General features: G+C 43.2%; 1 protein-coding gene and 1 long non-coding RNA gene across 13 annotated transcripts in view; one reads left to right on the top strand and one right to left on the bottom strand.

The window, feature by feature from the left end:
* The window catches only part of LOC142894831 (uncharacterized), a 450,316-nt gene that overhangs the window by 5,906 nt on the left and 420,987 nt on the right, over positions 1-23,423 (top strand). For all 12 annotated transcript variants that reach the window (XR_012928048.1, XM_076035641.1, XM_076035639.1 and 9 more), the window contains exons 4-8: positions 1,750-1,923; positions 2,245-2,418; positions 3,118-3,294; positions 3,623-3,796; positions 5,243-5,416. Coding sequence is in view for 11 of the 12 variants with exons in the window: in XM_076035641.1 (XP_075891756.1) it covers positions 1,750-1,923; positions 2,245-2,418; positions 3,118-3,294; positions 3,623-3,796; positions 5,243-5,416 (873 nt within the window). In the remaining variant the exon portion in view is untranslated. The remainder of the gene's footprint in view (positions 1-1,749; positions 1,924-2,244; positions 2,419-3,117; positions 3,295-3,622; positions 3,797-5,242; positions 5,417-23,423) is intronic.
* LOC142894848 (uncharacterized) lies at positions 3,520-6,970 on the bottom strand. Its single transcript, XR_012928054.1, has 2 exons — positions 6,717-6,970; positions 3,520-3,725 (listed from the first exon to the last, which is right to left on the bottom strand). It is a non-coding gene; the product is annotated as an uncharacterized LOC142894848 (long non-coding RNA).

Raw genomic sequence — 23,423 nt, 5'->3', positions numbered from 1 at the left:
CGTGCAATGTTCCCTTTGTATTTGTTGTTAGATATACAGTAGTAAATACAAGTTTTGAGATGGGGCTTCAAGGATCAAGGTTGTTTTGGTCTTTGTCTCAAACAATTCATTCATGGAGCATCCATAGGCTGCACAGAAATCTGGCATGTTTCTGTAAACACAAAGCGAGAACGTTCCTGTATGTGGGCTATTTTAAGAAGATTTAAACAAACCTAACCGCTTCAAAATCATGCACAACTTAAGTGTTTTTAAACGACAGAAATTCTGTATTACTCACATATGTACGATAAAAAATAGTGTTCCTTGATTTTCCACGAAAATAGTAGTTCTGTGGGAAAGAAAACATATATGATAATCTCGATTATTGTGGTCTCTCTCATCCTTGACAACTTTCGCAAGCAGCCCTGACACAACTATGCTGAACTATGCTTAAGTCGTTTTTGAAACGACAGAGGATATTTCAACATGTCCAAGCATCCTAAATTACAGCCACGTTAATAAGGTCTGTAATACTGTAAAACGATTATAAATCTGACGTAATTTCAGCAAGTTAATATTGTTTTTGTAGGTGCAGATCACTCACCTTCCACCGTCTACTATAGCACCTAGCAGAAATGTTGTCTGAAGTAAGATGGCCGCCGTTTAGCTACGTCGCTGACTCAGCCTCAAGTCATTTATGCTGTGTCTTAATTCAGGGTCTGCATCCTTGAAGTACGCATTTTGAAAGGAAGTTGCGTCATAGCACTGCGCGAAGGCTTGTCCCAATTCCCAAGGGGGCTTAGGACGCTCAAAATGCGTACTCGGAAATACGCACTCGTTTTAGCCGATTCCAAGGATGCACCGCTACTATCCTTTGCGTACTTGGGTATCCCATGATGCTTTGCGTGCTGCTGTAAAGCATCGTAGGATCCTGGGAAGTCAGCTGAAATTAGCGGCATGTACTGGTTAAGACACGACATATAAATCTAAATATTGAAGTTTCACATAAAGTATCCAGTTTTTAACGTAGGATTTTACTTATTTGATCATCCAACGGCATCGTTAGATGGCGAACCAATGGTTAGCTTGATACTATAAAAACGTCACTTCCGGGGTTGGCCAGCCGGAAGGAACGGCGGTGACGAAACGAGGAAATACGCCGAAGGCTAGACCGTCCCGTGTGGTTACTGGGGAGGCGGGGTTTTGTCAGTCCTTCTAGGCTGGGAACTCGAAGAACGCTTCCTTCAGACGGAGGACACTCGGTCTGAAGGGTGCAGACCCTGAATTGAGACACAGCACTAGTGTTTAAATATATATCTATGGTCGGTCATGTAGGTGTTGAGGGACGGCTGGTGATGACGTTTTCACCTGGTATGCTATATATGGGGGGGAGTTAGGAAGATTCCAAGGACCCGAGCCTGATAGGTTACATGGGGCCCAAATGGTAGGTGCGTGAGTTTCCACCCCCGTGTCTGCATGGAGTGGTTCGGCCCCGTCAACAGCACAGCGCATGTGACGCGCTAGCCGCTCTGGGAGGGACGGTTCAAGTGAGCTGCAACGAACCTCAGTTGCGGGAGGCGGGGCCTGCCGCCTCGGCGACGGGCCCTATTGGGTCCCGGGCCCGAGTGCGACCGCCCCCTTAGCCTCAGGCTGACGTCAGGTCATGTTGATTCTCCTAGCAGGGCTCAACGCTGCCACCCTGTGGTGAAATGCACATTTACAAACTGGACAGAAACACATTTTAATCTCCATCATTTCTTCTTTATTCAGACTGAAGAGCTGCAGCTTGTCAGAGGTCAGCTGTGATTGGCTGCTCTCAGCTCTGAAGTCCAACCCCTCCCACCTCAGACTCCTGGACCTGAGTGAGAACTACCTGAAGGATAAAGGAGTGAAGCTGCTGAGTGGTTTTCTGCAGAGTCCAGACTGTAAACTGGAGACTCTGAGGTCAGTTCACTGTCTTAATAGTTGCTTTCATTGTTTGTTTTTTCCACCAAGAAAAAAATTTGTTTCTGTGAAAAGTTTCTCCTCTGTTAAAACACAGACATTCTTTTGAAAAAAAAAAAAATTCTTGCAGTCGAACAAATTTACATAGTGCTTTTGGTTTTGTGGGTTTCTTTTTCATTTTGTTTCAATGAAGTTGTGTTAAATTGTAAATACGCACTCTCTCTCTCTCTCTCTCTCTCTCTCTCTCTCTCTCTCTCTCTCTCACAAACACAAATATATCAGACCTTGCATTTTAATCTCCATCATTTCTTCTTTATTCAGTCTAAAGTGCTGCAGTTTGTCAGAGGTCAGCTGTGATTGGCTGCTCTCAGCTCTGAAGTCCAACCCCTCCCACCTCAGACTGCTGGACCTGAGTGAGAACTACTTGCAGGATACAGGAGTGAAGCTGCTGAGTGGTTTTCTGCAGAGTCCAGACTGTAAACTGGAGACTCTGAGGTCAGTTCACTGTCTTCATAGTTGCTTTCATTGTTTGTTTTTTCGATCAAGAAAATATGGGTGAAGTTGAGGCAACTGGACTGGTTTTGATATCTTGACATCTTCAACGTAGCAAGAAGCAGTCCAGTAGCCTCAAGTCAACCCTTCTACATGACGATGATCTGGACCACTGAGAACCTTCACTGACACACTTGAGGTTCAAATCAGCTCTTGTGGAACGGGACACTCAGAGTTTAGCAGCTCAGGCTCAGTCAAGTCAGAGTTCAGGGTTGGACTAGGAGTTTGTTGAAGCTCCTACCTGGAAGAGCCTCCAGGTAGGCAGCCTGCAACAGAAGGAAACAATAAAGAGAGCAACAACAAAAGACCTCGTTGGCTGCGAGCCACCATGAGGGAACTGAAACCATCCTTGAAACTTGGTCCTCCTGGCCGTCCCAGGCTTTAGTCATGGACTCAACCCTAGAGAGTTCTTGAATGGCAACATTTGACACTCCATTCACCATCATCATCATCATCATCATCATCCTGAAGAGGATGGTGGAAGCGAGCGACTGGAAGAAAAACTAACCTACGTCTCTCAAACCACAGTAAAGAGCTGAACTGTGGCCTCATGTTGTCTTTGTGACACAGTGATGTTGAGCTGCACCTTGACAAACTGGACTGCAACACATTTTAATCTCCATTACTTTTTTCTCTATTCAGGATGGAGAAGTGCACTTTGTCAGAGATCAACTGTGATTGGCTGCGCTCAGCTCTGAAGTCCAACCCCTCCCACCTCAGAGAGTTGGACCTGAGTGAGAACAGAGACCTGGAGGATTCAGGAGTGAAGCTGCTGAGTGGTTTTCTGCAGAGTCCAGACTGTAAACTGGAGACTCTGAGGTCAGTTCACTGTCTTCATAGTTGCTTTCATTGTTTGTTTTTTCATCAACAAAATGTTTTTGTTCAGGGAAAAGTTTCTCATCTGGTAACCCAAAACTTCTTTTGAAAAAATATTTTCTTGAAGTGAAAAAAAAAACAACATTTTTTTAAATATAGTGCTTTTTTGTTTTTTTGTGTTATTTGTTAAATTGTACACTCACACACACTCACACACACACACACACACACACACACACACACACACACACACACACACACACACACACACACACACATTCAAATATATCATACTTCACATTTCAATCTCCATAATTTCTTCTTTATTCAGACTGGTTGACTGCAGTTTGTCAGAGGTCAGCTGGGATTGGCTGCTCTCAGCTCTGAAGTCCAACCCCTCCCACCTCAGAGAGCTGGACCTGAGTGGGACCAAACTGAAGGATTCAGGAGTGAAGCTGCTGAATGGTTTTCTGCGGAGTCCAGACTGTAAACTGGAGACTCTGGGGTCAGTTCACTGTCTTCATAGTTGCTTTCATTGTTTGTTTTTCCACCAAGAAAAATTTATTTTCGTTTCTGTGAAAATTGATCAATATTTTTGTGCAGTGGTGAGTAATTGGCTAATTAAAAGTGCAGTGTTTAAAATTTGTCAAGATTAATTGGCAAAAGCTTAATTTACTACCCAGAGAATAACAATTAATAACATTAATGGTTTCGTGTTTGTGTTGTAAATCAGTTGTAAATATAGCAGTTGAACAAGTTTAGCATCAATACATCATTCTAAATCGTATAATTATCAATAACATATAAACAATATAATATTGATAGATTGATAGATTTTCAAAAATAATAATGGTAATAATACATTTTATTTGTGGGGCGCCTTTCAAGGCACTTAAGGTTGCCTGACAGTAAAATAAATACAAAAATACAGCAGCAAAACATAACAGAAAACACAACATATTAAAATAGCAAAAAACAGGTGCATCAGATCAATTACGGTGTGCAAGTCTGAACAGATGAGTTTTAAATTTATTTTTGAACAGATATGTTGCGGAGCAGATATGAACAGATATGTTGCTAAGGTCAGGAGGATGTGAATTCCAGAGCTAGGTAGCAGAGCGGCTGAACGCTCTGCTCCCCATAGTGGGGGGAAAGGAGAGGCGGATGGAAGAACAAGATCTGACTGTACAAGCTGGTGTGACGATGTGAAGGAGGTCAGAAAGGTGTGGACAGGCAAGGTTGAGAAAGTTGGATGAAAACCATGATTGTATTTCGAGGAGGCAGTCGGTGAGTGAGGAAGGAAGAAGGATGTAGTCAGGTTTGGTGGAGATATGGAGCTGGGTGTCACCTGTGTGACAGTGGAAGAGAATGTGACATTTCCGCAAGATGTGACCAAGAGGAAGTAAGTATATGATGAATAGCAGGTGCCCCAGGACAGAGCCCTGGGGCACGGCTGTAGTGAGTGGAGATGGCTGTCATCTGAAAGAATTTAGTTGAATGAATTGAGAATAAATGAATAAGCAGACAAACAATTAAATACATAAACAAACAACCAAACAGATAACAATAATACTACTACTACTAATACTACTGCTAGCATGATTCATTATAATAATAACTATATTTACAATAATACATAAATTGATCATAGTAAGGGGTGACAAAGGAGAAACCCAGAAGAAAGAGACAAAATACAGGAAAAGGGGGAGGAATTGTTCAGCTATAAGTATGAAGAGAGAATAATATAGGAAAGAGAGAGAGGAAATGAAGAGAATAGAATACATAATTTGTTTTAATACGAATTATTCATTGATTTTGTGTTTTATTCATAGTTTTTTGTTTAAGTTCACTTCAAACAAGTTGTGTTAAATTGTTCACATACAAACGGAGACAAACACATCAAATATATCAGACTTCACATTTTAATCTCCATCATTTCTTCTCTATTCAGAATGGAGAGGTGCAGGTTGTCAACGATCGGCTGTGATTGGCTGCTGTCAACTCTGAAGTCCAACCCTTCCCACCTCAGACTCCTGGACCTGAGTGAGATCAACCTGAAGGATTCATCAGTGAAGGAGCTGAGTGGTTTTCTGCAGAGTCCAGACTGTAAACTGGAGACTCTGAGGTCAGTTCACTGTCTTCATAGTTGCTTTCATTGTTTGTTTTTCCCCCCAAAAAAATCAAGATTTCAGGTTCGATGAAAGGACTAGCTATAATAATCCCTAATGTTTACATTGCTTTCAACTCAGAAGCTATTTTGGAAGGCTGCTATATATGCTTTACCACCGGGGCACATCGTCAGTTGTGTACCTCAGCTTCACAGGGTGCTTCGGCCATTTATCACAATACACCCTCTGTCGAGGCAGGCCCACCACAGGTTAATCAGGCCTGGGTTTGTGTCCCACGGTTAGTTGGTCCCCTTTAGCAGCCCATATGGTGTCGCTTCTCTTCAGCCATAGCCAATGACTTGTCCTTTCGGCAGTGTAGTCTAGTGAGAAAATCATCCTCTGCTCCAGATCGACTCGCATCTACCAATCCCTGGCTGCATTCATTGGGGTCTGACCAATGTTTGAGGGGCTAGCCCTCGGTTTGTCCCCCTCCCGAACAAAGGATGGAAAGTGTCGGCATACCTCCTGGTTGTTGAGGGGTTGGGTGTTGATGGATACCCTCTTGCACTCAGTTTTTTCCCCTAGACACCTGAGGACCTGGTCTCCATGTGCACCTGCCTTGAGTGAGGCTGGACCTACAGCCCAGCCTCACTCAAGGCAGGGTAATAACATGTTTTTAAAAGTGTATTTTTTTGTGTAAAATGGTGATACATTGGCAAATTAAAAGTGCAGTGTTTTTTTTTAAGAGCCATTGGCAAAACCTTAATTTTCTATCTATATATATATGTGTGTGTGTGTAAATATATATATATAATTATTTTAATGGTGCAATAGGACATTACAGTGACATTTACAGACAGAATGAATAACGAACATCAACATTAACATGAATGTTTTTGTGTGTGTGTGCGGGGGCGTGTGTGTGTGTGTTGTAAGTATAGCAGTTGAAAAAGTTTAGTATTAATATGTAATAATAAATACCCCAATTATCAGACAGACAAAATGATAAATAGAAATAAAAAAGAAGGGGACAATAAAAAATGGGTGGGTTGATTACAGTAGTTATTTTGAATTAATATTTTAGGAAACTCATTTATACATTTTGTGTTTTATTTAGTTTTTTTTTAAGTTTTCTTCAAACAAGTTGTGTTAAAGTGTACACACAATAAAATATATTAGATTTTGTATTTTAATCTCCATCATTTCTTCTTATTCAGACTACAGTGCTGCAAATTGTCAAAGACCTGCTGTGATTGGCTGCTCTCAGCTCTGAAGTCTAACTCCTCTCACCTCAGAGAGTTGGACCTGAGTTTCAACAACCTGAAGGATTCAGTGAAACAGCGGCTGGATGATCTTGTTGCCAGTCCAGACTACAGACTGGAGACTGTGAGGTCAGTTCTGGTTTGGAGTCGCTGGATGATGGTTTCAGCTCCAACGTGGTTCATATCACAATTATGATCCAGTGAATCTTTTCCTCAGTGTAGCTGTCAGAGCAGCATGGTGGCTCTCAGCCAATCAGATCACTTTCCAGGACCAAAGTCACTCATGATTGCTGCTGTTTGTTTCTCTGCAGGTGCATCCATTGTTGACGAGGGAGGATCAGCTGGTCCTGATGCTGCAGCTGCAGAAGTTCTAATGAGGATAAACTCCAGTAACTGTTGATGCAGGAACCAGCAGAGATGTTTTTACCCTACACACCTTTGTTCCTTTGTTTGAAAAATCCCCCCCCCCCAAAAAAAAAAATTCTAACGTCAGCCAGCCACTGCAATAAAGCATTAATTTTAATTTTAAATTTAATTTTTTTTTAGGGGGTGACTGTGGCTCAGGAGGTAGAGTGGGTTGTCTCATGACTGAAAGGTTGGAGATTTGAATCCCGCTCTATCCTAGTCTGTCGTTATGCCCTTGGGCAAGACACGTAACCCTAAATTGCTCCCAGTGGGGCTAGGCAGCGCCTTGCATGGCAGCAGCCACCCACTGGTGTGTGAATGGGTGTGTGAGAAAGTGAGCGATCTCCGCCTCCCCTTCTCACTGTCTTCCCCCACGAGGACGCGGCGTGGCGTTGCCCGCACGGGAGAGCGAGCGAAAGGGACGCTGTTTTACGCGCGCGCAGGCACGCACGCGCCCACGCACACACACACACACACACACACACACACACAAAGTGGCACACACAGGGCTGTGTAGGGGATTTTTTATTTAGTATATAATACGGTTCTTGTGCCCTGCCGTGCTTTGGGGCGGAGGAACGGGTGACGTGAGCAGGGTGTCGGCGTCGGGAGCGCGGAGCACCGCGACTCCCATTCTGTCCCATTTCCCAACCTGTAACAGTTTGTGCACTGGTCATTTATCTCTCACCATCATCTGTCACCATGCTGCTCACCCACACCTCACCTGCATCTGCTTAGTCCCGGTCGGCTCCGCTGCTCCTGGGCGGAAGCGCGCGCCGCTGCAGGGGTGGGGTTTTATGGAGCGCCGGCTAAGTGGAGTAGCCCATTGCCGTAAGGGGGGGTGTTGGTTTTTGTTTGGAATATGTAATTAAGGGGAAAATGTAGGGTTTACTTGTATTTAAGGGTTTGTATGTTCAGGGGGATTGTGTTCTATTTATTGAAGGGTTTATTTCTTTGTGTTATTGTTTTGTTTTGGAAATGTTCATTTTGGTCGATGTCACCACGGTTAGTGGGGCAGCCCAATTGGCCATATGATGCTGCCCTCTATAAAGAGCGCTCATTTTGGTGTGGGAGGGAGAGCTGACTAGTCTGGTGAGAGACTAGAGGACTTATGAAGCTGTCTCCTGTCGCTTATTGATGGTCCAGTGGGGGTTAAAAGAATAAAACTTAATTTCTTCCTGCAATTGACGCTGCCTGCCTCCTCCTTCTACTCCACCACCTCAATCCGGTCGGTCCAGATCCCCTTTTTCGTGGGGAGGCCACTTTGCCCCTCCACAGGGTGACTGGTCATTTCTTTGGTTTTGGATACATTAGATCCAGACAGTTTCCCCTGCACCATAGGGAGAATAAGTCCAGTTCGGTTTGTAGTAGTCCGGTTGTGTTTGTTTATTTGATGTAGGTTATTCCTGAGGTGGTGCTCCTGCTATTGTTGGTGTACAGAGTGAAGAGAAAGTGGAGAGATCACGGAGCCTTGAGGTAAGCTGGTGGATAGTGTCCGAGCAGAACTGAGGTAACCATTCACCCTGACCCTTTGCCCCTCCCTGTGAGGAAGTAAGGACCCAGAGGATGAGCAAGGGGTTGGCTTTTATCTAGTGCAGATTGTGTCCCATGAGGTGTGGTTGTACTGTGTTGAATGCGCTGGAGAAGTCCACAAAGACCAGGCTGACGTGGGACTTTGGTTGTTCCGGGTGAGTGATGGCACCATGGATGCAGCAGGGTGACCACAGCATCATCCACCCCTCCATGCAGCTGGTATATGGCCTGCAGTTTGGCCATGACGAACCTTTCAAAGTAGTAGTAGTAGTAGTCTTCGTTGGAGCAGAAGTTGCTCTTCTTTGCCGCAGGGTAGATGATGGAGGACTTCCAGATGGAGGGAATGTAGTCTTCAGCCAAAGAGCAGTTAAACAGGCAACAGAGGACTCCAGCTAGCTGGCTGGAGCAGGCTTTTAACACCCACTGATGTTTCTGTAGTTTTCTGTTGCCCACCTTTATCACAGAATTTTCCTCAGGCTGCTTAAGGACTCAAACGCTTCTTCACTTTGTCAGAACTTTGCCTCCCATGTACGCATTTCCCACCTCCTTGTGACTCCTTGATTCTGGTGTTCTATTAGTACCTGCAGTATCTTCTGGTCACTACTGTAGTTGTTGCTTTGCCCCTTTGTTAAGTTAAGTAAACTCTATTAATTACCTTTTGAGCCTCCTGTGTCTGCTTCTGGGTCGCAACTCAGGTCCTCATGTAACATTGTGATTGCCTCCAATCTGCTTCATATGTAATCTCCTGATTCATGCCCTGACACGCACAGTGTCGCTGTAAAATGTTGCACATTTTTATTCCAGCCGAAGTTCAGCCAGTGCCATAAACTCTCTGTGTGTGTGTGTGTGTGTGTGTGTGTGTGTGTGTGTGTGTGTGTGTGTGTGTGTGTGTGTGTGTCATTCCCTATGTTTACCTCCCCACAAGTCTCGAGTCTCCCGTAAAATTGTTGCAATGGCTAACGTTCCGTTTCACGAAAAATAAAATCAAACAAATGCCAGCACACTAGCATTAGCTTTGTTGATTGGTTGTTTTCCTACAGCGCTTGCTAAAGGTTACGGCCAAGTGTTTTAAAACAACATAAGGGCAAATGTACTTTTTATTCAACTTTTTACAACTACAAAAATAAATACAGAGAAAATGCATGCTGCTCTTGGTTTAACGTTTGGATTGGTCCATCCCTTAGTTTGGCGCCTCGAGTGGCCAGGTGCACTTACACTTGCAGTATCAATGAGCAACAGGTGAGTCCTCACTGACTGAAAAAATACATTAAACCTCAGAAACTGACTTCTGTCCTCTTAATTCCGCTGGACAATTGGTGTGACAGTTTCACAGTTTCTCATTGTTGTCTTTGTCCAAAGTGGAACTCAGGAGTGTTGTGAGGGCCAATTCCAATTCCTCCCTTAATTCCTCAATCTCAACCCTCGCCCTTCACCCTCAATCTTTGGCCCTCAAAAATAACTGCACTTAAGGGGTGTAAGGGACACCCCTTAAGTGCAGTTACGTCTTCAGACTGTGGAGGGCGGCCTTACGCCAAAGCTACGTCCAGTCCGTCAAGAAGACGACGACGAAGAAGAAGAAGGAAAAGAAGAAAAAGATGACGAAAAAGGAAGAGGTCCTCCGTCGCTACACAACGATGTACACAAGTAACGTGAAGCCGGGACTGCCGGTCCGGCTGACAAACATCGTAAAGTTAAAAAAAAAATGTTACGCAACAACGATGTCAATAATCCATAAAAAAGTCTTAAACTAAGACGATAAAATGGTTTCGTAATATTTATATCTTTATTAACTAAGAAAATACTTCCATTTGTAGCTCGCTTTTTCATCGCCATCTTTTTCGAAGATGTCTTGGCGAAAATATGCAATGCCTTCTGGGTAGCCCTGACTCCCAAGTGTGGTGCTGGGGGAATCTCAATATTGAGGGCGATACAGCCCTTAAACTAGTCCCTCAACTTGACGTTCTTAGAATCGGGACAGCACTTGCACCTCGGGGGAGCGCGCATTTTTGAGATTGAGGGTTGAGATTGAGGGTTAAGGGAGGAATTGGAATTCACCCTGACTGCAGGCCTCAGCATGAGTGCTCATGTGAAGGAAGAGGAGGACAGAGAGCAGAGTCTCCAGGGCCCAGCTGTGTGTCTATGAAGAGTGACTGGTCCATGGATCAACCAATACTCTTCAGTACTGGACCTGGATCCTCTGAGACACAGTCGGAAAACTTGTCCTTGTCTTGTTGTCACTTGTGTCTGTTTCACCACCAAATTCAATGCATCATCAACAACAGCATCAACTGTTAGTGGTGCCTGAGTTCAAGCTGAGGGACAAGAATGGATGTGTGGTAAAAACTGAATACCAGGCTGCTAACGTGGCAGCACGTCAATTTTTCTTCCCCAGTGGCCACTTGACGTACTGCATCCAAAAATCCCATGCGTGTCTCAGGTCATTTTGATTGATTGAAGCATCACGAGTGTTACAAAGTTATGATGTGAAGTGACACTACTGCTACATGCTCTATGAGACACATCATACAGAAGTAACACAGAAGCCAAAACTTTGTTGTCCGTATGCATTGGTGAGCTCCTCCATTGAAATGAATAGGTTCTCATATTGGATCCTGGGAACCTGGGAACAACTAACACTGACTGGCTGTTAATATAAAAAGATTATAGATTGTATTATAATATACCAGATTATAATTTTTCAGATTATATTTACCCGCAGACTAAAATGTATTCTAGTAACATATACATTAGAACTTGTAGATTGACACAGGTAGATTTGTTTAGATGTCGTATATGCAGTCAGGCATTCTTTGTAGACATGCAACTTTTATTCTGTCGCCGCTGGTTATAACGGTGCTCATCAGGTAAAACAACCGGAAGCAAACGTCAACTAACTCACACTAGATGGCTCTGCATATTGCATGGAACTTGGCTGCCATCTAGTGGTTAAATCTCGTGACAGATTCAAACGTTCATCCATTAATATTCAGCGTCCACTTCTACTGCACGCACCCAGCTGTGGGGTTGGAGATTTGAAATGGACTCTGACTTTTATTTGGTCATTGAAGGTCTCCGACAGTAGAAAAACAGCTTCTACTCAACTCTTTGTTGCCATTTAGATAATATTGTAGCGTTTAGCCGGACGGTGAAAGGAAGATGGCAGTTTGTTTAACAGGCTGCTTTATTGTTCAACCCTGGTTGCTGTCGGCTGTTACCACGTCAAAACGCAACGCAAGAAAAAAGGCACAGCAAAAACAAATATATACGGCTGCTCTCCTCTCTAGACTCTCGTAACTCACTCACTCTCGGCACGCCGCACTACACCACACTTCCTCATCCTCTCACCTCTGTCCCGCCCCCTCTTCTCTCTCAGCCATTCACATTCAGCCCAACTTCTAAGGTGCATTCAGGTACATAACAAACTCTCCGAACATTAACAGCACTTAAGAGACCCAACACAATAAAACAACAGCAGGGGCCAATTCCAATTCCTCCCTTAACTCCTCAATCTCAACCCTCGCCCTTAACCCTCAATCTTTGGCCCTCAATCTTGGCCCTCAAAAGTAAGTGTAAGGACTTAGAAATGGGACACCCCTTACGTGCAGTTACGTCTTCAGACTGTGGGGGGCGGCCTTACGCCAAAGCTACGTCCAGTCTGTCAAGAAGACGACAACGACGAAGAAGAAGGAGGAAAAGAAAAAGACGGCGAAAAAGGAAGAAGTCCTCCTTCGCTACACAACGAGGTATACAAGTAATGTGAAGCCGGGACCGCCGGTCCGGTTGACAAACCTCGTAAAGTAAAAAAAAAAAATGTTACGCAAAAACGATGTCAATAATCCATAAAAAAAAGTCTTAAACTAAGACAATACAATGGTTTTGTAATATTTATATCTTTATTAACTAAGAAAATACTTCCATTTGTAGCTCGCTTTTACATCGCGATCTTTTTCGAAGATGTCTTGGCGAAAATACGCAATGCCTTCTGGGTAGCCCTTACTGCCAAGGGTGGTGCCGGAGAATCTCAATATTGAGGGCGATACAGCCCTTAAACTCGTCCCTCAACTTGACGTTCTTAGAATCGGGACAGCACTTGCACCTCGTGGGAGCGCGCATTTTTGAGATTGAGGGTTGAGATTGAGGGTTAAGGGAGGAATTGGAATTCACCCCAATTGTTGATAACATCTGTGTAGATTATTGTTGACTATTCTTTACTTTGTTGAAAAATATGTATGTGTATTTAGAACTTGATGGAAATTCAAATCTTTTTCAGATGATTCCCAAAGAGCACAGGACATCACAAGAAGCCTCTCTAAGATGATAGTTACTGACATGCAGCCCATCTCAATTGTGGAGGATCCGGGCTTCATCAAGTTTATGAAGGTGCTTGAGCCACGCTATCGTCTACCTGGACGGAAGACCCTGATGACAATAAAAATACCACATTTGTATACTGAGGTGAAAACAGCAGTGAAAGAATGTTTATACAGAGCTTCTAGTTTTGTCTTAACCACTGACATGTGGACCTCCCGGGCAACTCAAGCCTTTTTGACAGTGACAGCACACTGTATAGATTAGGAGTGGGAAATCCAGGCTTACACCCTGGACACTGTCAATGTTGTAGAGGATCACACTGGTGACAACATTTCCGAGGACTGGGGCAGAAACAATAAAATACATGCAGTTGTTGCCGATAATGCAGCCAACATGGTCAAAGCTGTCAGGACCAACATGTGGAAACATATTCCATGTTACGCTCACTCATTAAATCTCGTAGTCAAAGACTCAATGAAGTCTGACCAGAGTTTGATGTCAGTAATTGAAAAGTGTAGCGCTGAGCAACAAGCTGCTCAGACAGCACTTTGCCTCCTTGGTAAAGCCAACCTCTGTCTTAGTGAGGAAGACTGGCATTCTATTAGCCAGGCTATTGAAGCCCTCAAGCCATTTGAAGAGGTCACTAGAGAAGTGTCCGCAGATAAAAATGTCACACTTCCTAAAGTTATACCTCTGCTGTCTCTGCTGGGACCAACGCTAATATACTGGCGTCACACCTTGCAGAGAATTGCAGGAGGCGTTTTCCAAGCAGAGAGCAGAACTCTATTCTGGCAGCCAGCACTTTATTAGACCCTACATTCAAAAATGTGCTCTTTTCAGACAATGGAAATGTTGAATCTATGAGGTCCAAGCTCATCGGTGAGATGCAGAAAGAACACCACACAGAAAAGCATGTGTAACCTAGGGTGAAAGATGCGATTATTTATTTGTTTATATTTACATGCTTTTTGTGCCTTATGTGCCCCGGTAGCTGCGCCACCCGTCAGCATCATGTGACGTGATTGCTCCGCAGGTGTTTCAAGTTCGCAAATTAGCCGTAGGGATAACATAGTAGGGAGCTGTGAGCTTTCCACTCGCACCGCCTCTGAGAAACGGCACCACTGCGAATTTCGTCCACGCCGTTATTGGACTGCTTCAATCTTTGTTCGATGTCGCTGCCATGAGCTGGTTGTGCAAGGAATTGGTGAGTTTGAAAAATGTGTTGTCTAGCATGAATGCTAACTGTGTTTGACTGCTCTGATTGGGTAACGTTAGCATTTTAGCATTGTCTTTTTTTTTTGTTGCTGGCAAATATATTTTGGTTCGTGTTCATTCATTCTAGTTGTTTACTGGTCCTGTTTTTTAATCCAGGCCAGGTGAATAATGAGTGGTCGCGATGACGAGCTAACCGAACTGGGAGAAGAATTTGGAGTCGGACACAGCTTCTGGCTCTTGGACGTAAATGCATTGAACAATAACTACATGGACATTTTTTCCACACATACGCACACGTTCACTCAGCTGTCCAACGATCTCCTCATGGTCCTGAACTTTGTTTTCATGTTTCTTTTCTCCCTTGTTTCATTATATTGAACTACTGAATTTAGCCAGTTTTGTTATAGATCCTAACTGGTTTCCATACTGCAGTGTAAATTATTTTGTGGCCATTATTATTATTGTTAATAATAATCTTGCTGTTTATTATTGATGCTCTTGATTATTGGTTTGGTTTTGGGGGGTTGTAAATATTTTGGTTTCAACTTATCACTTAATACACGTATTTGATAAACCATCTTGTGTTGTCTTAATTACTTGCTCCAGCAGACGATCTTTGCTTTTGATCATATTATTTTTTTCTAAAGTAACTAATTGAAACACCCGTTACACATGCCAGTGATGCCCCAGTTTCCAATAACCTCTCTGTCAGTGTATCAACCTTCTCATTGTTGCAAGCGCCTCCTACTCCTTCAACTTCAAGGTTATGGCAGGACTTTGACATGCAGGTTTGGGCTTTAGAGGGAAATCGCACAGTCAACACTGACGCATACATCCAAATGCGCCGACACATGGAGGATAAAGTGATGGCCAGGAAAGAGGACCCTTTGGGTTGGTGGAAGAAAAACCAGCGGTCTCTTCCAATGCTCAGCAAACTGGCCAAGAAACACCTCACTGTTGCAAGCAGTGTTTGGTCACAGCTGATAAGACGTGTCACGCATCTTGTGACGCTTCTGGGGAAGGTGGAAGCTCCACCCAACCATGTCAACAAGGTAAGACAAACAACAAAACAAACTAAGGTTAGACATGTTTGTTTTCCTGACAGTATTTGTTTTCAGGGTGTTGGAAAAATGTTTTTCAAAGGTTTTGTTTTTCATTGTCATTTTAAGTTATACTGATCCATAATTATTTCTTTTTACAAAGTTTATTATATTTTGTATCTTTTTTATTGAATGACATTTAGTTATGATTTATATTTTTTATTGCACTTTATACTTTATAATTTATATTTATTTAAATTTGATGGCACTTTAAAAATTTTCTTTCATTGTTTTTCATTTTTTTTGTAATAAATATATTAAAGGCCACACGTGTCTTGTGATTTTTAACTTTTTTTTTAACTGTAAAAAAACAAAAACAAAAGTGTTTTGATATCGATATCGCAATATCGACCTCAAAAATATCGAATATCAAATTTGAAAATGACATTATCGCCCATCACTAATGGTGGACAACAGAGTGTGATGAGGCAATTAAAAGCAGAAATAAGGCATTGAAAGTCTTCAAACAGAATCATAATGATCAGAGTCTTATTGAATATCAAAGATCACAAGCCAGGGTAGGAAGAATCATAAAGTGTGCAAAGAGTATTGGCAAAGGTTTTGTAACTCAGTCGGGAGGGAAACAGGAAGATCAAGAAGATGGGCAATGATTCAAAGAATGAATGGGCTTAAAAAGGAGTTTAGATGCCCTGTTTTAAAAGAGGCTAACAAAACGGTGCTAAGGGAGAAGGAAAAAGCTGCAATGTTGGTGAAAACATGAGGAAGAATTCATAGTTGAGAAAATATTAGTGAAGAAGGGAAAAGGACAATAAGGGAGAATGAAGCTTTGTTGCACTGTGAAGGGGAAACAGAGGAGTTCATTAATGCACCATTGACTAAAGCACAATTGAATGGAGCTTTAAAGAGGACAACGCCATCAGCTCCAGGTAAGGATCAAATATGTTCTATAATGATAAAGCACCTCAGTCAAACACCAACCGAGGTATTGCTGGAGTTGTAGAACAAAGTCTGGGAGGAAGGGAGATTAGCAAGCAACTGGAAAGAGGCTGTGGTGCTTCCAATAAGTAAGCCAGGGAAAGATTCTTCACAGCCAATCAATTATAGGCCTATTTCCTCAACATCAAATATTTGCAAAGTAATGGGGAAAATGATAAAGGATGAAGGTATTTTTTTGGAGAGTAAAAGGTATATAGTCAAATATCACAGTGCTTTTAGGAAGGGCAGTAATACTATGGATGCGCTGCTGTGCTTGGAGCATGAAATAAGAAAAGCACAGATTAATAAGAAAGTGTTTTTTTTTCATATTGAAAAAGCATATGATGTTATGGAAAGAAGGGCTGCTAATGAAACTTTTTTGAAATGGAGGTAAGAGGGAAGATGGAGCAATGGATAAAAAAATGTTCTACAAGATAGAAAGATACAAGTTAGAGCAGGAAATGAGTACTCAGAAAGTGTTAGGCTGGAGAATGGAACGCCACAAGAGAGGATTGTGAGTCCATTATTATTTTCAGTCATGATTAATGAAGTATTTTCACAAGTGCAACAGGGGATGGGCTGTTCTTTGTTTGCAGATGATGGGCTACAAAAAATGCCAGAAGCTATTTTAAAAGTAGAGAAATGGGCCAATAGTTGGGCATTTAGATTTTCAGTTGATAAAAGCAAAGCAATGATTTTTACAAGGAAAAGAATTGGGAAGGAGGTTCAGTTCAAATGATATCATCAGGATTTGGAGAAGGTGCAGCACTTTAAACTACTGGGGAGATGGTTTGATGAAAGACTCACGTGGGCAGTGCACATTCACAAAATGATGGACCAATGTAAAAAGCTGATGAAAGTAATGAGAATGGGGATCCAATAGAAAAGCCCTCAAATCCATGTATATAGGATGAGTCAGATCTCTTGTGGATGATGGGGCCATAGTTTATGGTTGAGGAGCTCAACACTTGAAAAAGTAGATCAAGTACAATATCAGTGTTTAAGATATTAAGATATGCTACATGTATGGATATGACACTTCCATACATGTAGTAGTATGCTGTTAATGGTCCTCTCATTACAGTGACCCTCCCCTTTGATTACCTGGCTTTCAGTAGCCAATCATTGCCAAGAGTCTGCCATGAAGGCAGATGGTAACCATCGGGTTGGCCTCTGATTTTGAGGACTGAGACACGCCCACTTTCCGGTCGTGCTGTTGGCATCGGCTTCAGGTCTGGTGGCGGTCGCCACGCTGTCTGCTTCACTGTTGCTTGCTTGCTAACTGTGTCTTAGGGGATGGTTGTGTCACAGGCTTGCTCCGGGGTTGGTCTCGCAGCGACAGGGCACATGCAGGCTTTGGTCGTTACGGCTCTCGTGCACCGGCTGCCACTGTTTCTCTCTCTCCCTTTGCGTCTCCTCCGGTGCTGCGCCCTCCGGTGGCCGTAATCAAGCAGCTTCAGAAAACACTGCTGCTTTGTCTCCACCTGTTTTGTCTCTGCTGGTTTTTGCCCCGGTTTGGCTTCTCCTACCTACGCTGACCATCCCGCTGCAGATCGGACCTGCCACTTGCCAACATTGCAATTGCAGTCCTACATCGGTTCGCTGTGGGTCTCTGGGAGTTGTGGGTTTTGGTCCGATGTGAGGAGGACGTCTTTTAGATATTTATATGTATTGATATCACGGTTTGGCTCCAGATTCTTGCAGTTACTTTTGTTTGTTTGTTTGTGTTTTGTTTCTTTATTGCCCCTTAACTTTTTTTTGTTGGATTAAATACCTTATTTACTTTGTCTTTTTTTTGTTTTTGTGTTTGCCCCAATTAGTTACGTATTGTTTTGTTAAGATTCACTGTTTGTGTTGTCCACGAGTTCGTATTTCAGTCATCGTTGATTGATTTTGTGACGGCCACCCTTTGTCGAGAGCCTGCTATGTGTTTCCCCTGCGTGTGTGTGTGTGTGTGTGTGTGTGTGTGTGTGTGTGTGTCCCAGCAGGTATGGCAGTGGGCGGGGTCACTGTGATTGGGGAGTACCTGGCCAGTCTCCCCAAGGCCTATAAAGCCTGCAGTCATCACTCAGCCGCTCTCTCTCCAGCATCTGACAGACCTGCTCCTCCAGATGCTTCTGTTCATCTTTGGTTTGGAGGCCGAGGCCTATTTCATTTCATTTCACACCTCTCAACACTTGCATACATGATATTAACATTTGCAACCAACAGCAGACACACTGACAAAACTAGGATACACATTCCATTGAGTTACCGCGTGTTCCCTCTGGTCATGGCTTTTTGAGAGCCGAGTCGTGACACATGGGGGCTCGTCCATTAGCGAAGCATGCAGAAGTGTCATTGAGAGTAGCGCTGTGAATGGGCTTCGTGCCGGTGACGTCAACGTGCTAGTGCAACGTGACGACGATAGGGTGGGAAAACTTGAGTAGTTTTCTCTCGGGATGCGCGGTGGATGTTCTGTTGCAGCGTTTCAAGGTAAGATGAGTGTCGCTTGGTGTCCACTGTTTTAATGTGTCAGACGCACATTTCCCTGATAGGTTGGAGCAGCGTTGCTCCTTTGGGCTTGGGCTTCGCTGGGTTTGTTTTTTTTTTTACTAGTGTTGGGGTGAAAGCGGTCAGAGCTTTGCTTGGGAGCATGGCCTTATTTATGGTGCTGTAGCCACGACAGTCGGTGGCTTCATCATACCAACGGTATCCAATGCGTCAGTACCCGCCACAACTAGCCTCATGAAGACTAGGGTGCAGTCAGTGCAGTGTAGTTTTGGTTAGGCAGCTTAGTCAGAGGGGATTGTGTGTTGTGTTTGGAGGCAAGACTGGCCTCGTGTTTATGGAATCACAGGAGTGCCAAAATTAATAAATAAATGTAGAAATAGAAGTACAAGGGTTTATTTTGTCATTGTTTTTTCCCTTTTGGCATTGTAAAACACAACTGGAAAAAACAATGAAAATGTTTTTTGCCTTTGTCTTTTCTTTTGCCTTTGCAAACGGAAAAGGCAAAGGGAAAAACAAAGTCATTTTCCTTTACCTTTTGCCTTTACCTCGACCGAATGGACTGGGTTGTCAATCCAATGCCATTGGGCGGGGTTTTCAGACCAGGATTAGTAGTCAATACCTGATCATTCTGCGCTTGGCTGAAGGAAAGCGATGTAAACTATAAGCGACAGCAGGAAGTACACTACATGTATTTTGACTGGCAAAAGGCAGAAAAATAAAAATGGACTACGTGGAGGAATTGAGGGGAGGTGTTCAGCAACGACTTTTAACAAAAGCTCGGATTGTCAAAAACGCATGTAGTGTGTACTTCCTTTTGTCGCTAAGTTTACGTCACTTTCCTTAAGCCAAGCTTGGAACGATCAGGTATTGACTACAAATCCTGGTCTGAAAACCCTGCCCAACGGCATTTGATTGACAACCCAGTCCATTTGGTAAAGGTAAAGGCAAAGGCAAAGGAAAAAATGTTGTCATTGTTTTTTCCATTTGTGTTTTACAATGACAAAAGGGAAAAATACAATGACAAAATAAACCCTTGTACTTCTATTTCTACATTTATTTATTCATTTTTTAATTTTGGCACTCCTGTGATTCCATACGTGTTCACCTGACTGTCACTTATTTTTTGCTTTGACGTTGTGAGGACTGTTATATCTTGTATGCCATGGCTGGACTTGGTGAATTTCTGAAATCACCTTCGGTGAAATTACTGGACGGGTATACAAAAGTGATTGAAAATTGTGGAACATTTCGACATTGAGATTCATGATACAATAATAGGACTTTATGCATAACTCAGAACATGTATCCCACATGTAGATATATGTAGACTAGATCAGGGCTCCAGCTGCCATTTCCAAACTCATCCAGACAAACTGAATCTCATGCAATCAATGTCTCGCATTTGAGCTCACAGCTTTCATGTCAAACGCTTCACATTAGGAATAAGTGACAATACAATGTGATGTCATGTCATTCAGTGAGACGTTAGCATGGTTCTACCTCCTATTAACAGGAGTCAGAGGTTTGCTCGTCCTACTGTAGGTGGCGCATTATGACAGGAAAGGCATGAAGGAAAGACAGACAGCGGTGATGAGTGGCAGATGAGTGACAGGGGAAGCAAACTGTGTCAGAGTGGCAGCATTGCAGGCAGCATCTGTACAAGAAGAAACTATCCAAAGAAGAAGTCAGCCATGAAGGTCTCTGGACTGGGCTGTATTAAGGTCAGCATCAATACACAATGGAAAGAAATGGCTCATGGCACTCCAACAAGGTCGTGGACAGGACTTTGATTGTTCACTCACAACACATCTTCTCCCCATTTGTTCTAAAGTGCACATTCTGCTGAGGGAGGAGGGGCCACTTCACATTGGAGTGCTTTTCCAAAAAATGCACTAAATTCATCAACATTTCAGCACAGTGACAAACACAATGAAATGATGGAAACTAAACCACACACATTGCATACATCTGCCATCAGTCTATGCAATGTATGCTAGAAATCAACGCAATCAGCAAAAGGCAATTCAAACATAGCACAGATATAGATTAGACAGACAGCTGCATACTCAACACATAGTCAGTGTTCAGCATTAAGAGGAGAATTAACACTGTCACCAGATGTCAACAGCTGCTATATATTCAACATTTCAGAGCTGCCCATAGTGTTCAAATGACTGTGATAGCAGCGACTGTATGAAGTGGTCATGACTAGAACAGCTGAACACGCCCGTTTCCATGTTGCTCAGCAAAACGCTTTCCAAATGTATCTCCATCTGATGCTTTAGTGCAGGGGTGTCAAACTCAAATACACAGTGGGCCAAAATGTAAAACTTGAACAAAGTCGCGGGCCAGCATTGAACAAATGAACCTTTTAATATGGACCCAAACAAGATTTGCTTTAACATTGAATATGGAACAAGCAACACTTATTAAGTCCTGATATGCAAAATAGAATAAAAAAAAAAAAAATCAATGACATTCATTTATTAAATAAAATTTAAATAATAATAATTATTAAAATAAAATAACAATAATAAATCAATCAACCATTCAAGCCCATGTCATGGAGTGGCAAGAAAAAGTGCATAAAGAAAACGTTAATTATTGCTCAGTTTGCTACACACTGATCTAATCTGATGTGCCCAAGCCAGATACCTGGCATCTCTTCTTGGGTGATAGTTCATCAATGTCTGGGCTCAGGCTTTGAGCTGAGGAAATCCTCAGTATTGAGCGAAGGTGTTCATCAGTCAGACGTCTCCTGTGAGATGTTTTGGTCATCTTCATCGAGGAGAAAAGTTGCTCACATAGATAAGTGCTGCCGAACATGGAGAGCAGCTGAGCAGTTTGGGTGCGGAGCTGAGGCATTGTGTCAGGGATGAACTGTGGAAACTGTGCGGCGCCCACAGCATCATACTTTGACTTCAGCGTGTCATTACACTGGAGTTCAATTAGCTCCATTTGGAGGTTGGTTGGTGCGTTTTCCACATTAACTGCGAAGGGATTACTGAGCAGTTCAAACCTGGACATCAAAGTCGGCAAATCGCCGGCTAAACTCAGCGCCGAGTACACTGAGTTTTTCAGCAAACTGTGCGCATGGGAACAAGGTGGTAACGAACTGCGTTTTTATGGTTTGACAGCAGGGAAAATGGCCAAGGTTTTCTTGCAGCATCTGATTCTCCCACAGGCACAGTTTAGTTTTCAAAGCTCTCACTGCAGCGTACATGTCTGTGATGATGCGCCCCCGCCCCTGAAGCTGCAGGTTCAGCGCATCGAGATGGCTCAAGATGTCACACAGAAACGCCAGCTCACATTGAAACTTTTTCTCCTGAAGCTCTGCTGTGTCCTTCCCTTTGCTTTCCAGAAACTGACATATTTCCTCATGCAGCTCGAAATATCTGTTCAGTACTTTTCCTCGGCTTAACCATCTCACCTCTGTGTGATACGGCACGTCTGCGTATTCCGAACCACACTCCTCCAGAAAAGACTTAAACTGGCGGTGATTCAGACCTTTGGCTCTTATAAAATTAACTACTTGTGTTACTGTGGTCATAACATGTTCCATCTTTAGGGCTTTGGCACACAGTGATTCCTGATGTATGATGCAGTGATAAACAGTTAGCTCACCTGCACAGTTCTCTTCCTGCTTTTTCTCTCGGACCCTGCCCACCAGTCCACTTGTTTTACCGCACATCGCTGGCGCACCATCTGTCGTTAATCCCACGAGTTTATCCCACGGCAGCTTTATTTCAGTTACGCATTTGGAAACCTCCTCAAAGATTTCCTTTCCTGTGGTTGTGCCATGCATTGATTTGAATCCCAATAGCTCCTCCGTAACACACATATTTGAGTCCACTCCACGGATGAAGACTGACAGCTGAGCAGTATCAGATGCATCGCTGCTCTCATCCACAGCAAGGGAGAATGCAACGAAATCTTTTCCCTTTTCCAAAAGCTGGTCATAAAGATTGGTGGCAAGATCACATGTGCGATCAGCTACTGTGTTTCTGCTCAGACTCACGTTTGAAAAAGCTTGCTTTTTCTCTGGGCACACGATGTCACAAACTTTCAACATGCACTTTTTCACAAACTCCCTCATTAAAGGGCCGGGCTGATTTTGCGATCTCTGCTGCCACAATATAACTAGCCTTTACAGCAGCCTCACTTTGTGATGTGGCTTTTTTGAACATATTCTGTTGTGAAACCAAACTTCTTTTCATCTCCTCCACTTTCTGGCTCCTTTGAGTCATGTCCAGGTCCTTGTACTTGTCATGGTGTTTTGTTTCATAGTGTCGTCGAATGTTGTATTCCTTAGTTATAGCCACGTTGACTCCACAAATCAGACAAACAGGTCTGTCTTTTACGTATGTAAACAGATATTCTGTCTCCCACCTGTCCAGAAAGTTCCTGTTGTCTGCCTTTCTTTTCGCCATTTTTGGGAAGGGGTTCCACAGTGACAGTTGTAGCTTGAGATCGCTATGACTTCTGTCACAGAGGAGAGGGAGTTTCTGGCGCGTCAATGATTGACGCGCCAAAACAACAGCAAGGCATTATGGGATTTGTAGTATTAGCGATGAATGAATGCGCTGTATAATACCGGCGGGCCAGCTCTAGTAGTCATTTGGTATAGCCTCGCGGGCCAAATATAATTACACTGCGGGCCAAATTTGGCCCGCGGGCCAGAGTTTGACACCTATGCTTTAGTGCCTTTTGATTGACTGCTGAGTGCAGCCAAACTCCATGCCACAATATCCGAGGACCTTCCCCCACCA

This window comes from Nelusetta ayraudi, unplaced genomic scaffold (assembly GCF_046127955.1).
Source record: "Nelusetta ayraudi isolate G7.1 ecotype Tasmania unplaced genomic scaffold, CSIRO-AGI_Nayr_v1 ptg000045l, whole genome shotgun sequence".
NCBI classification, from domain to species: Eukaryota; Metazoa; Chordata; class Actinopteri; order Tetraodontiformes; family Monacanthidae; genus Nelusetta; species Nelusetta ayraudi.
This window is presented reverse-complemented; position numbering and strand designations above follow the sequence as displayed.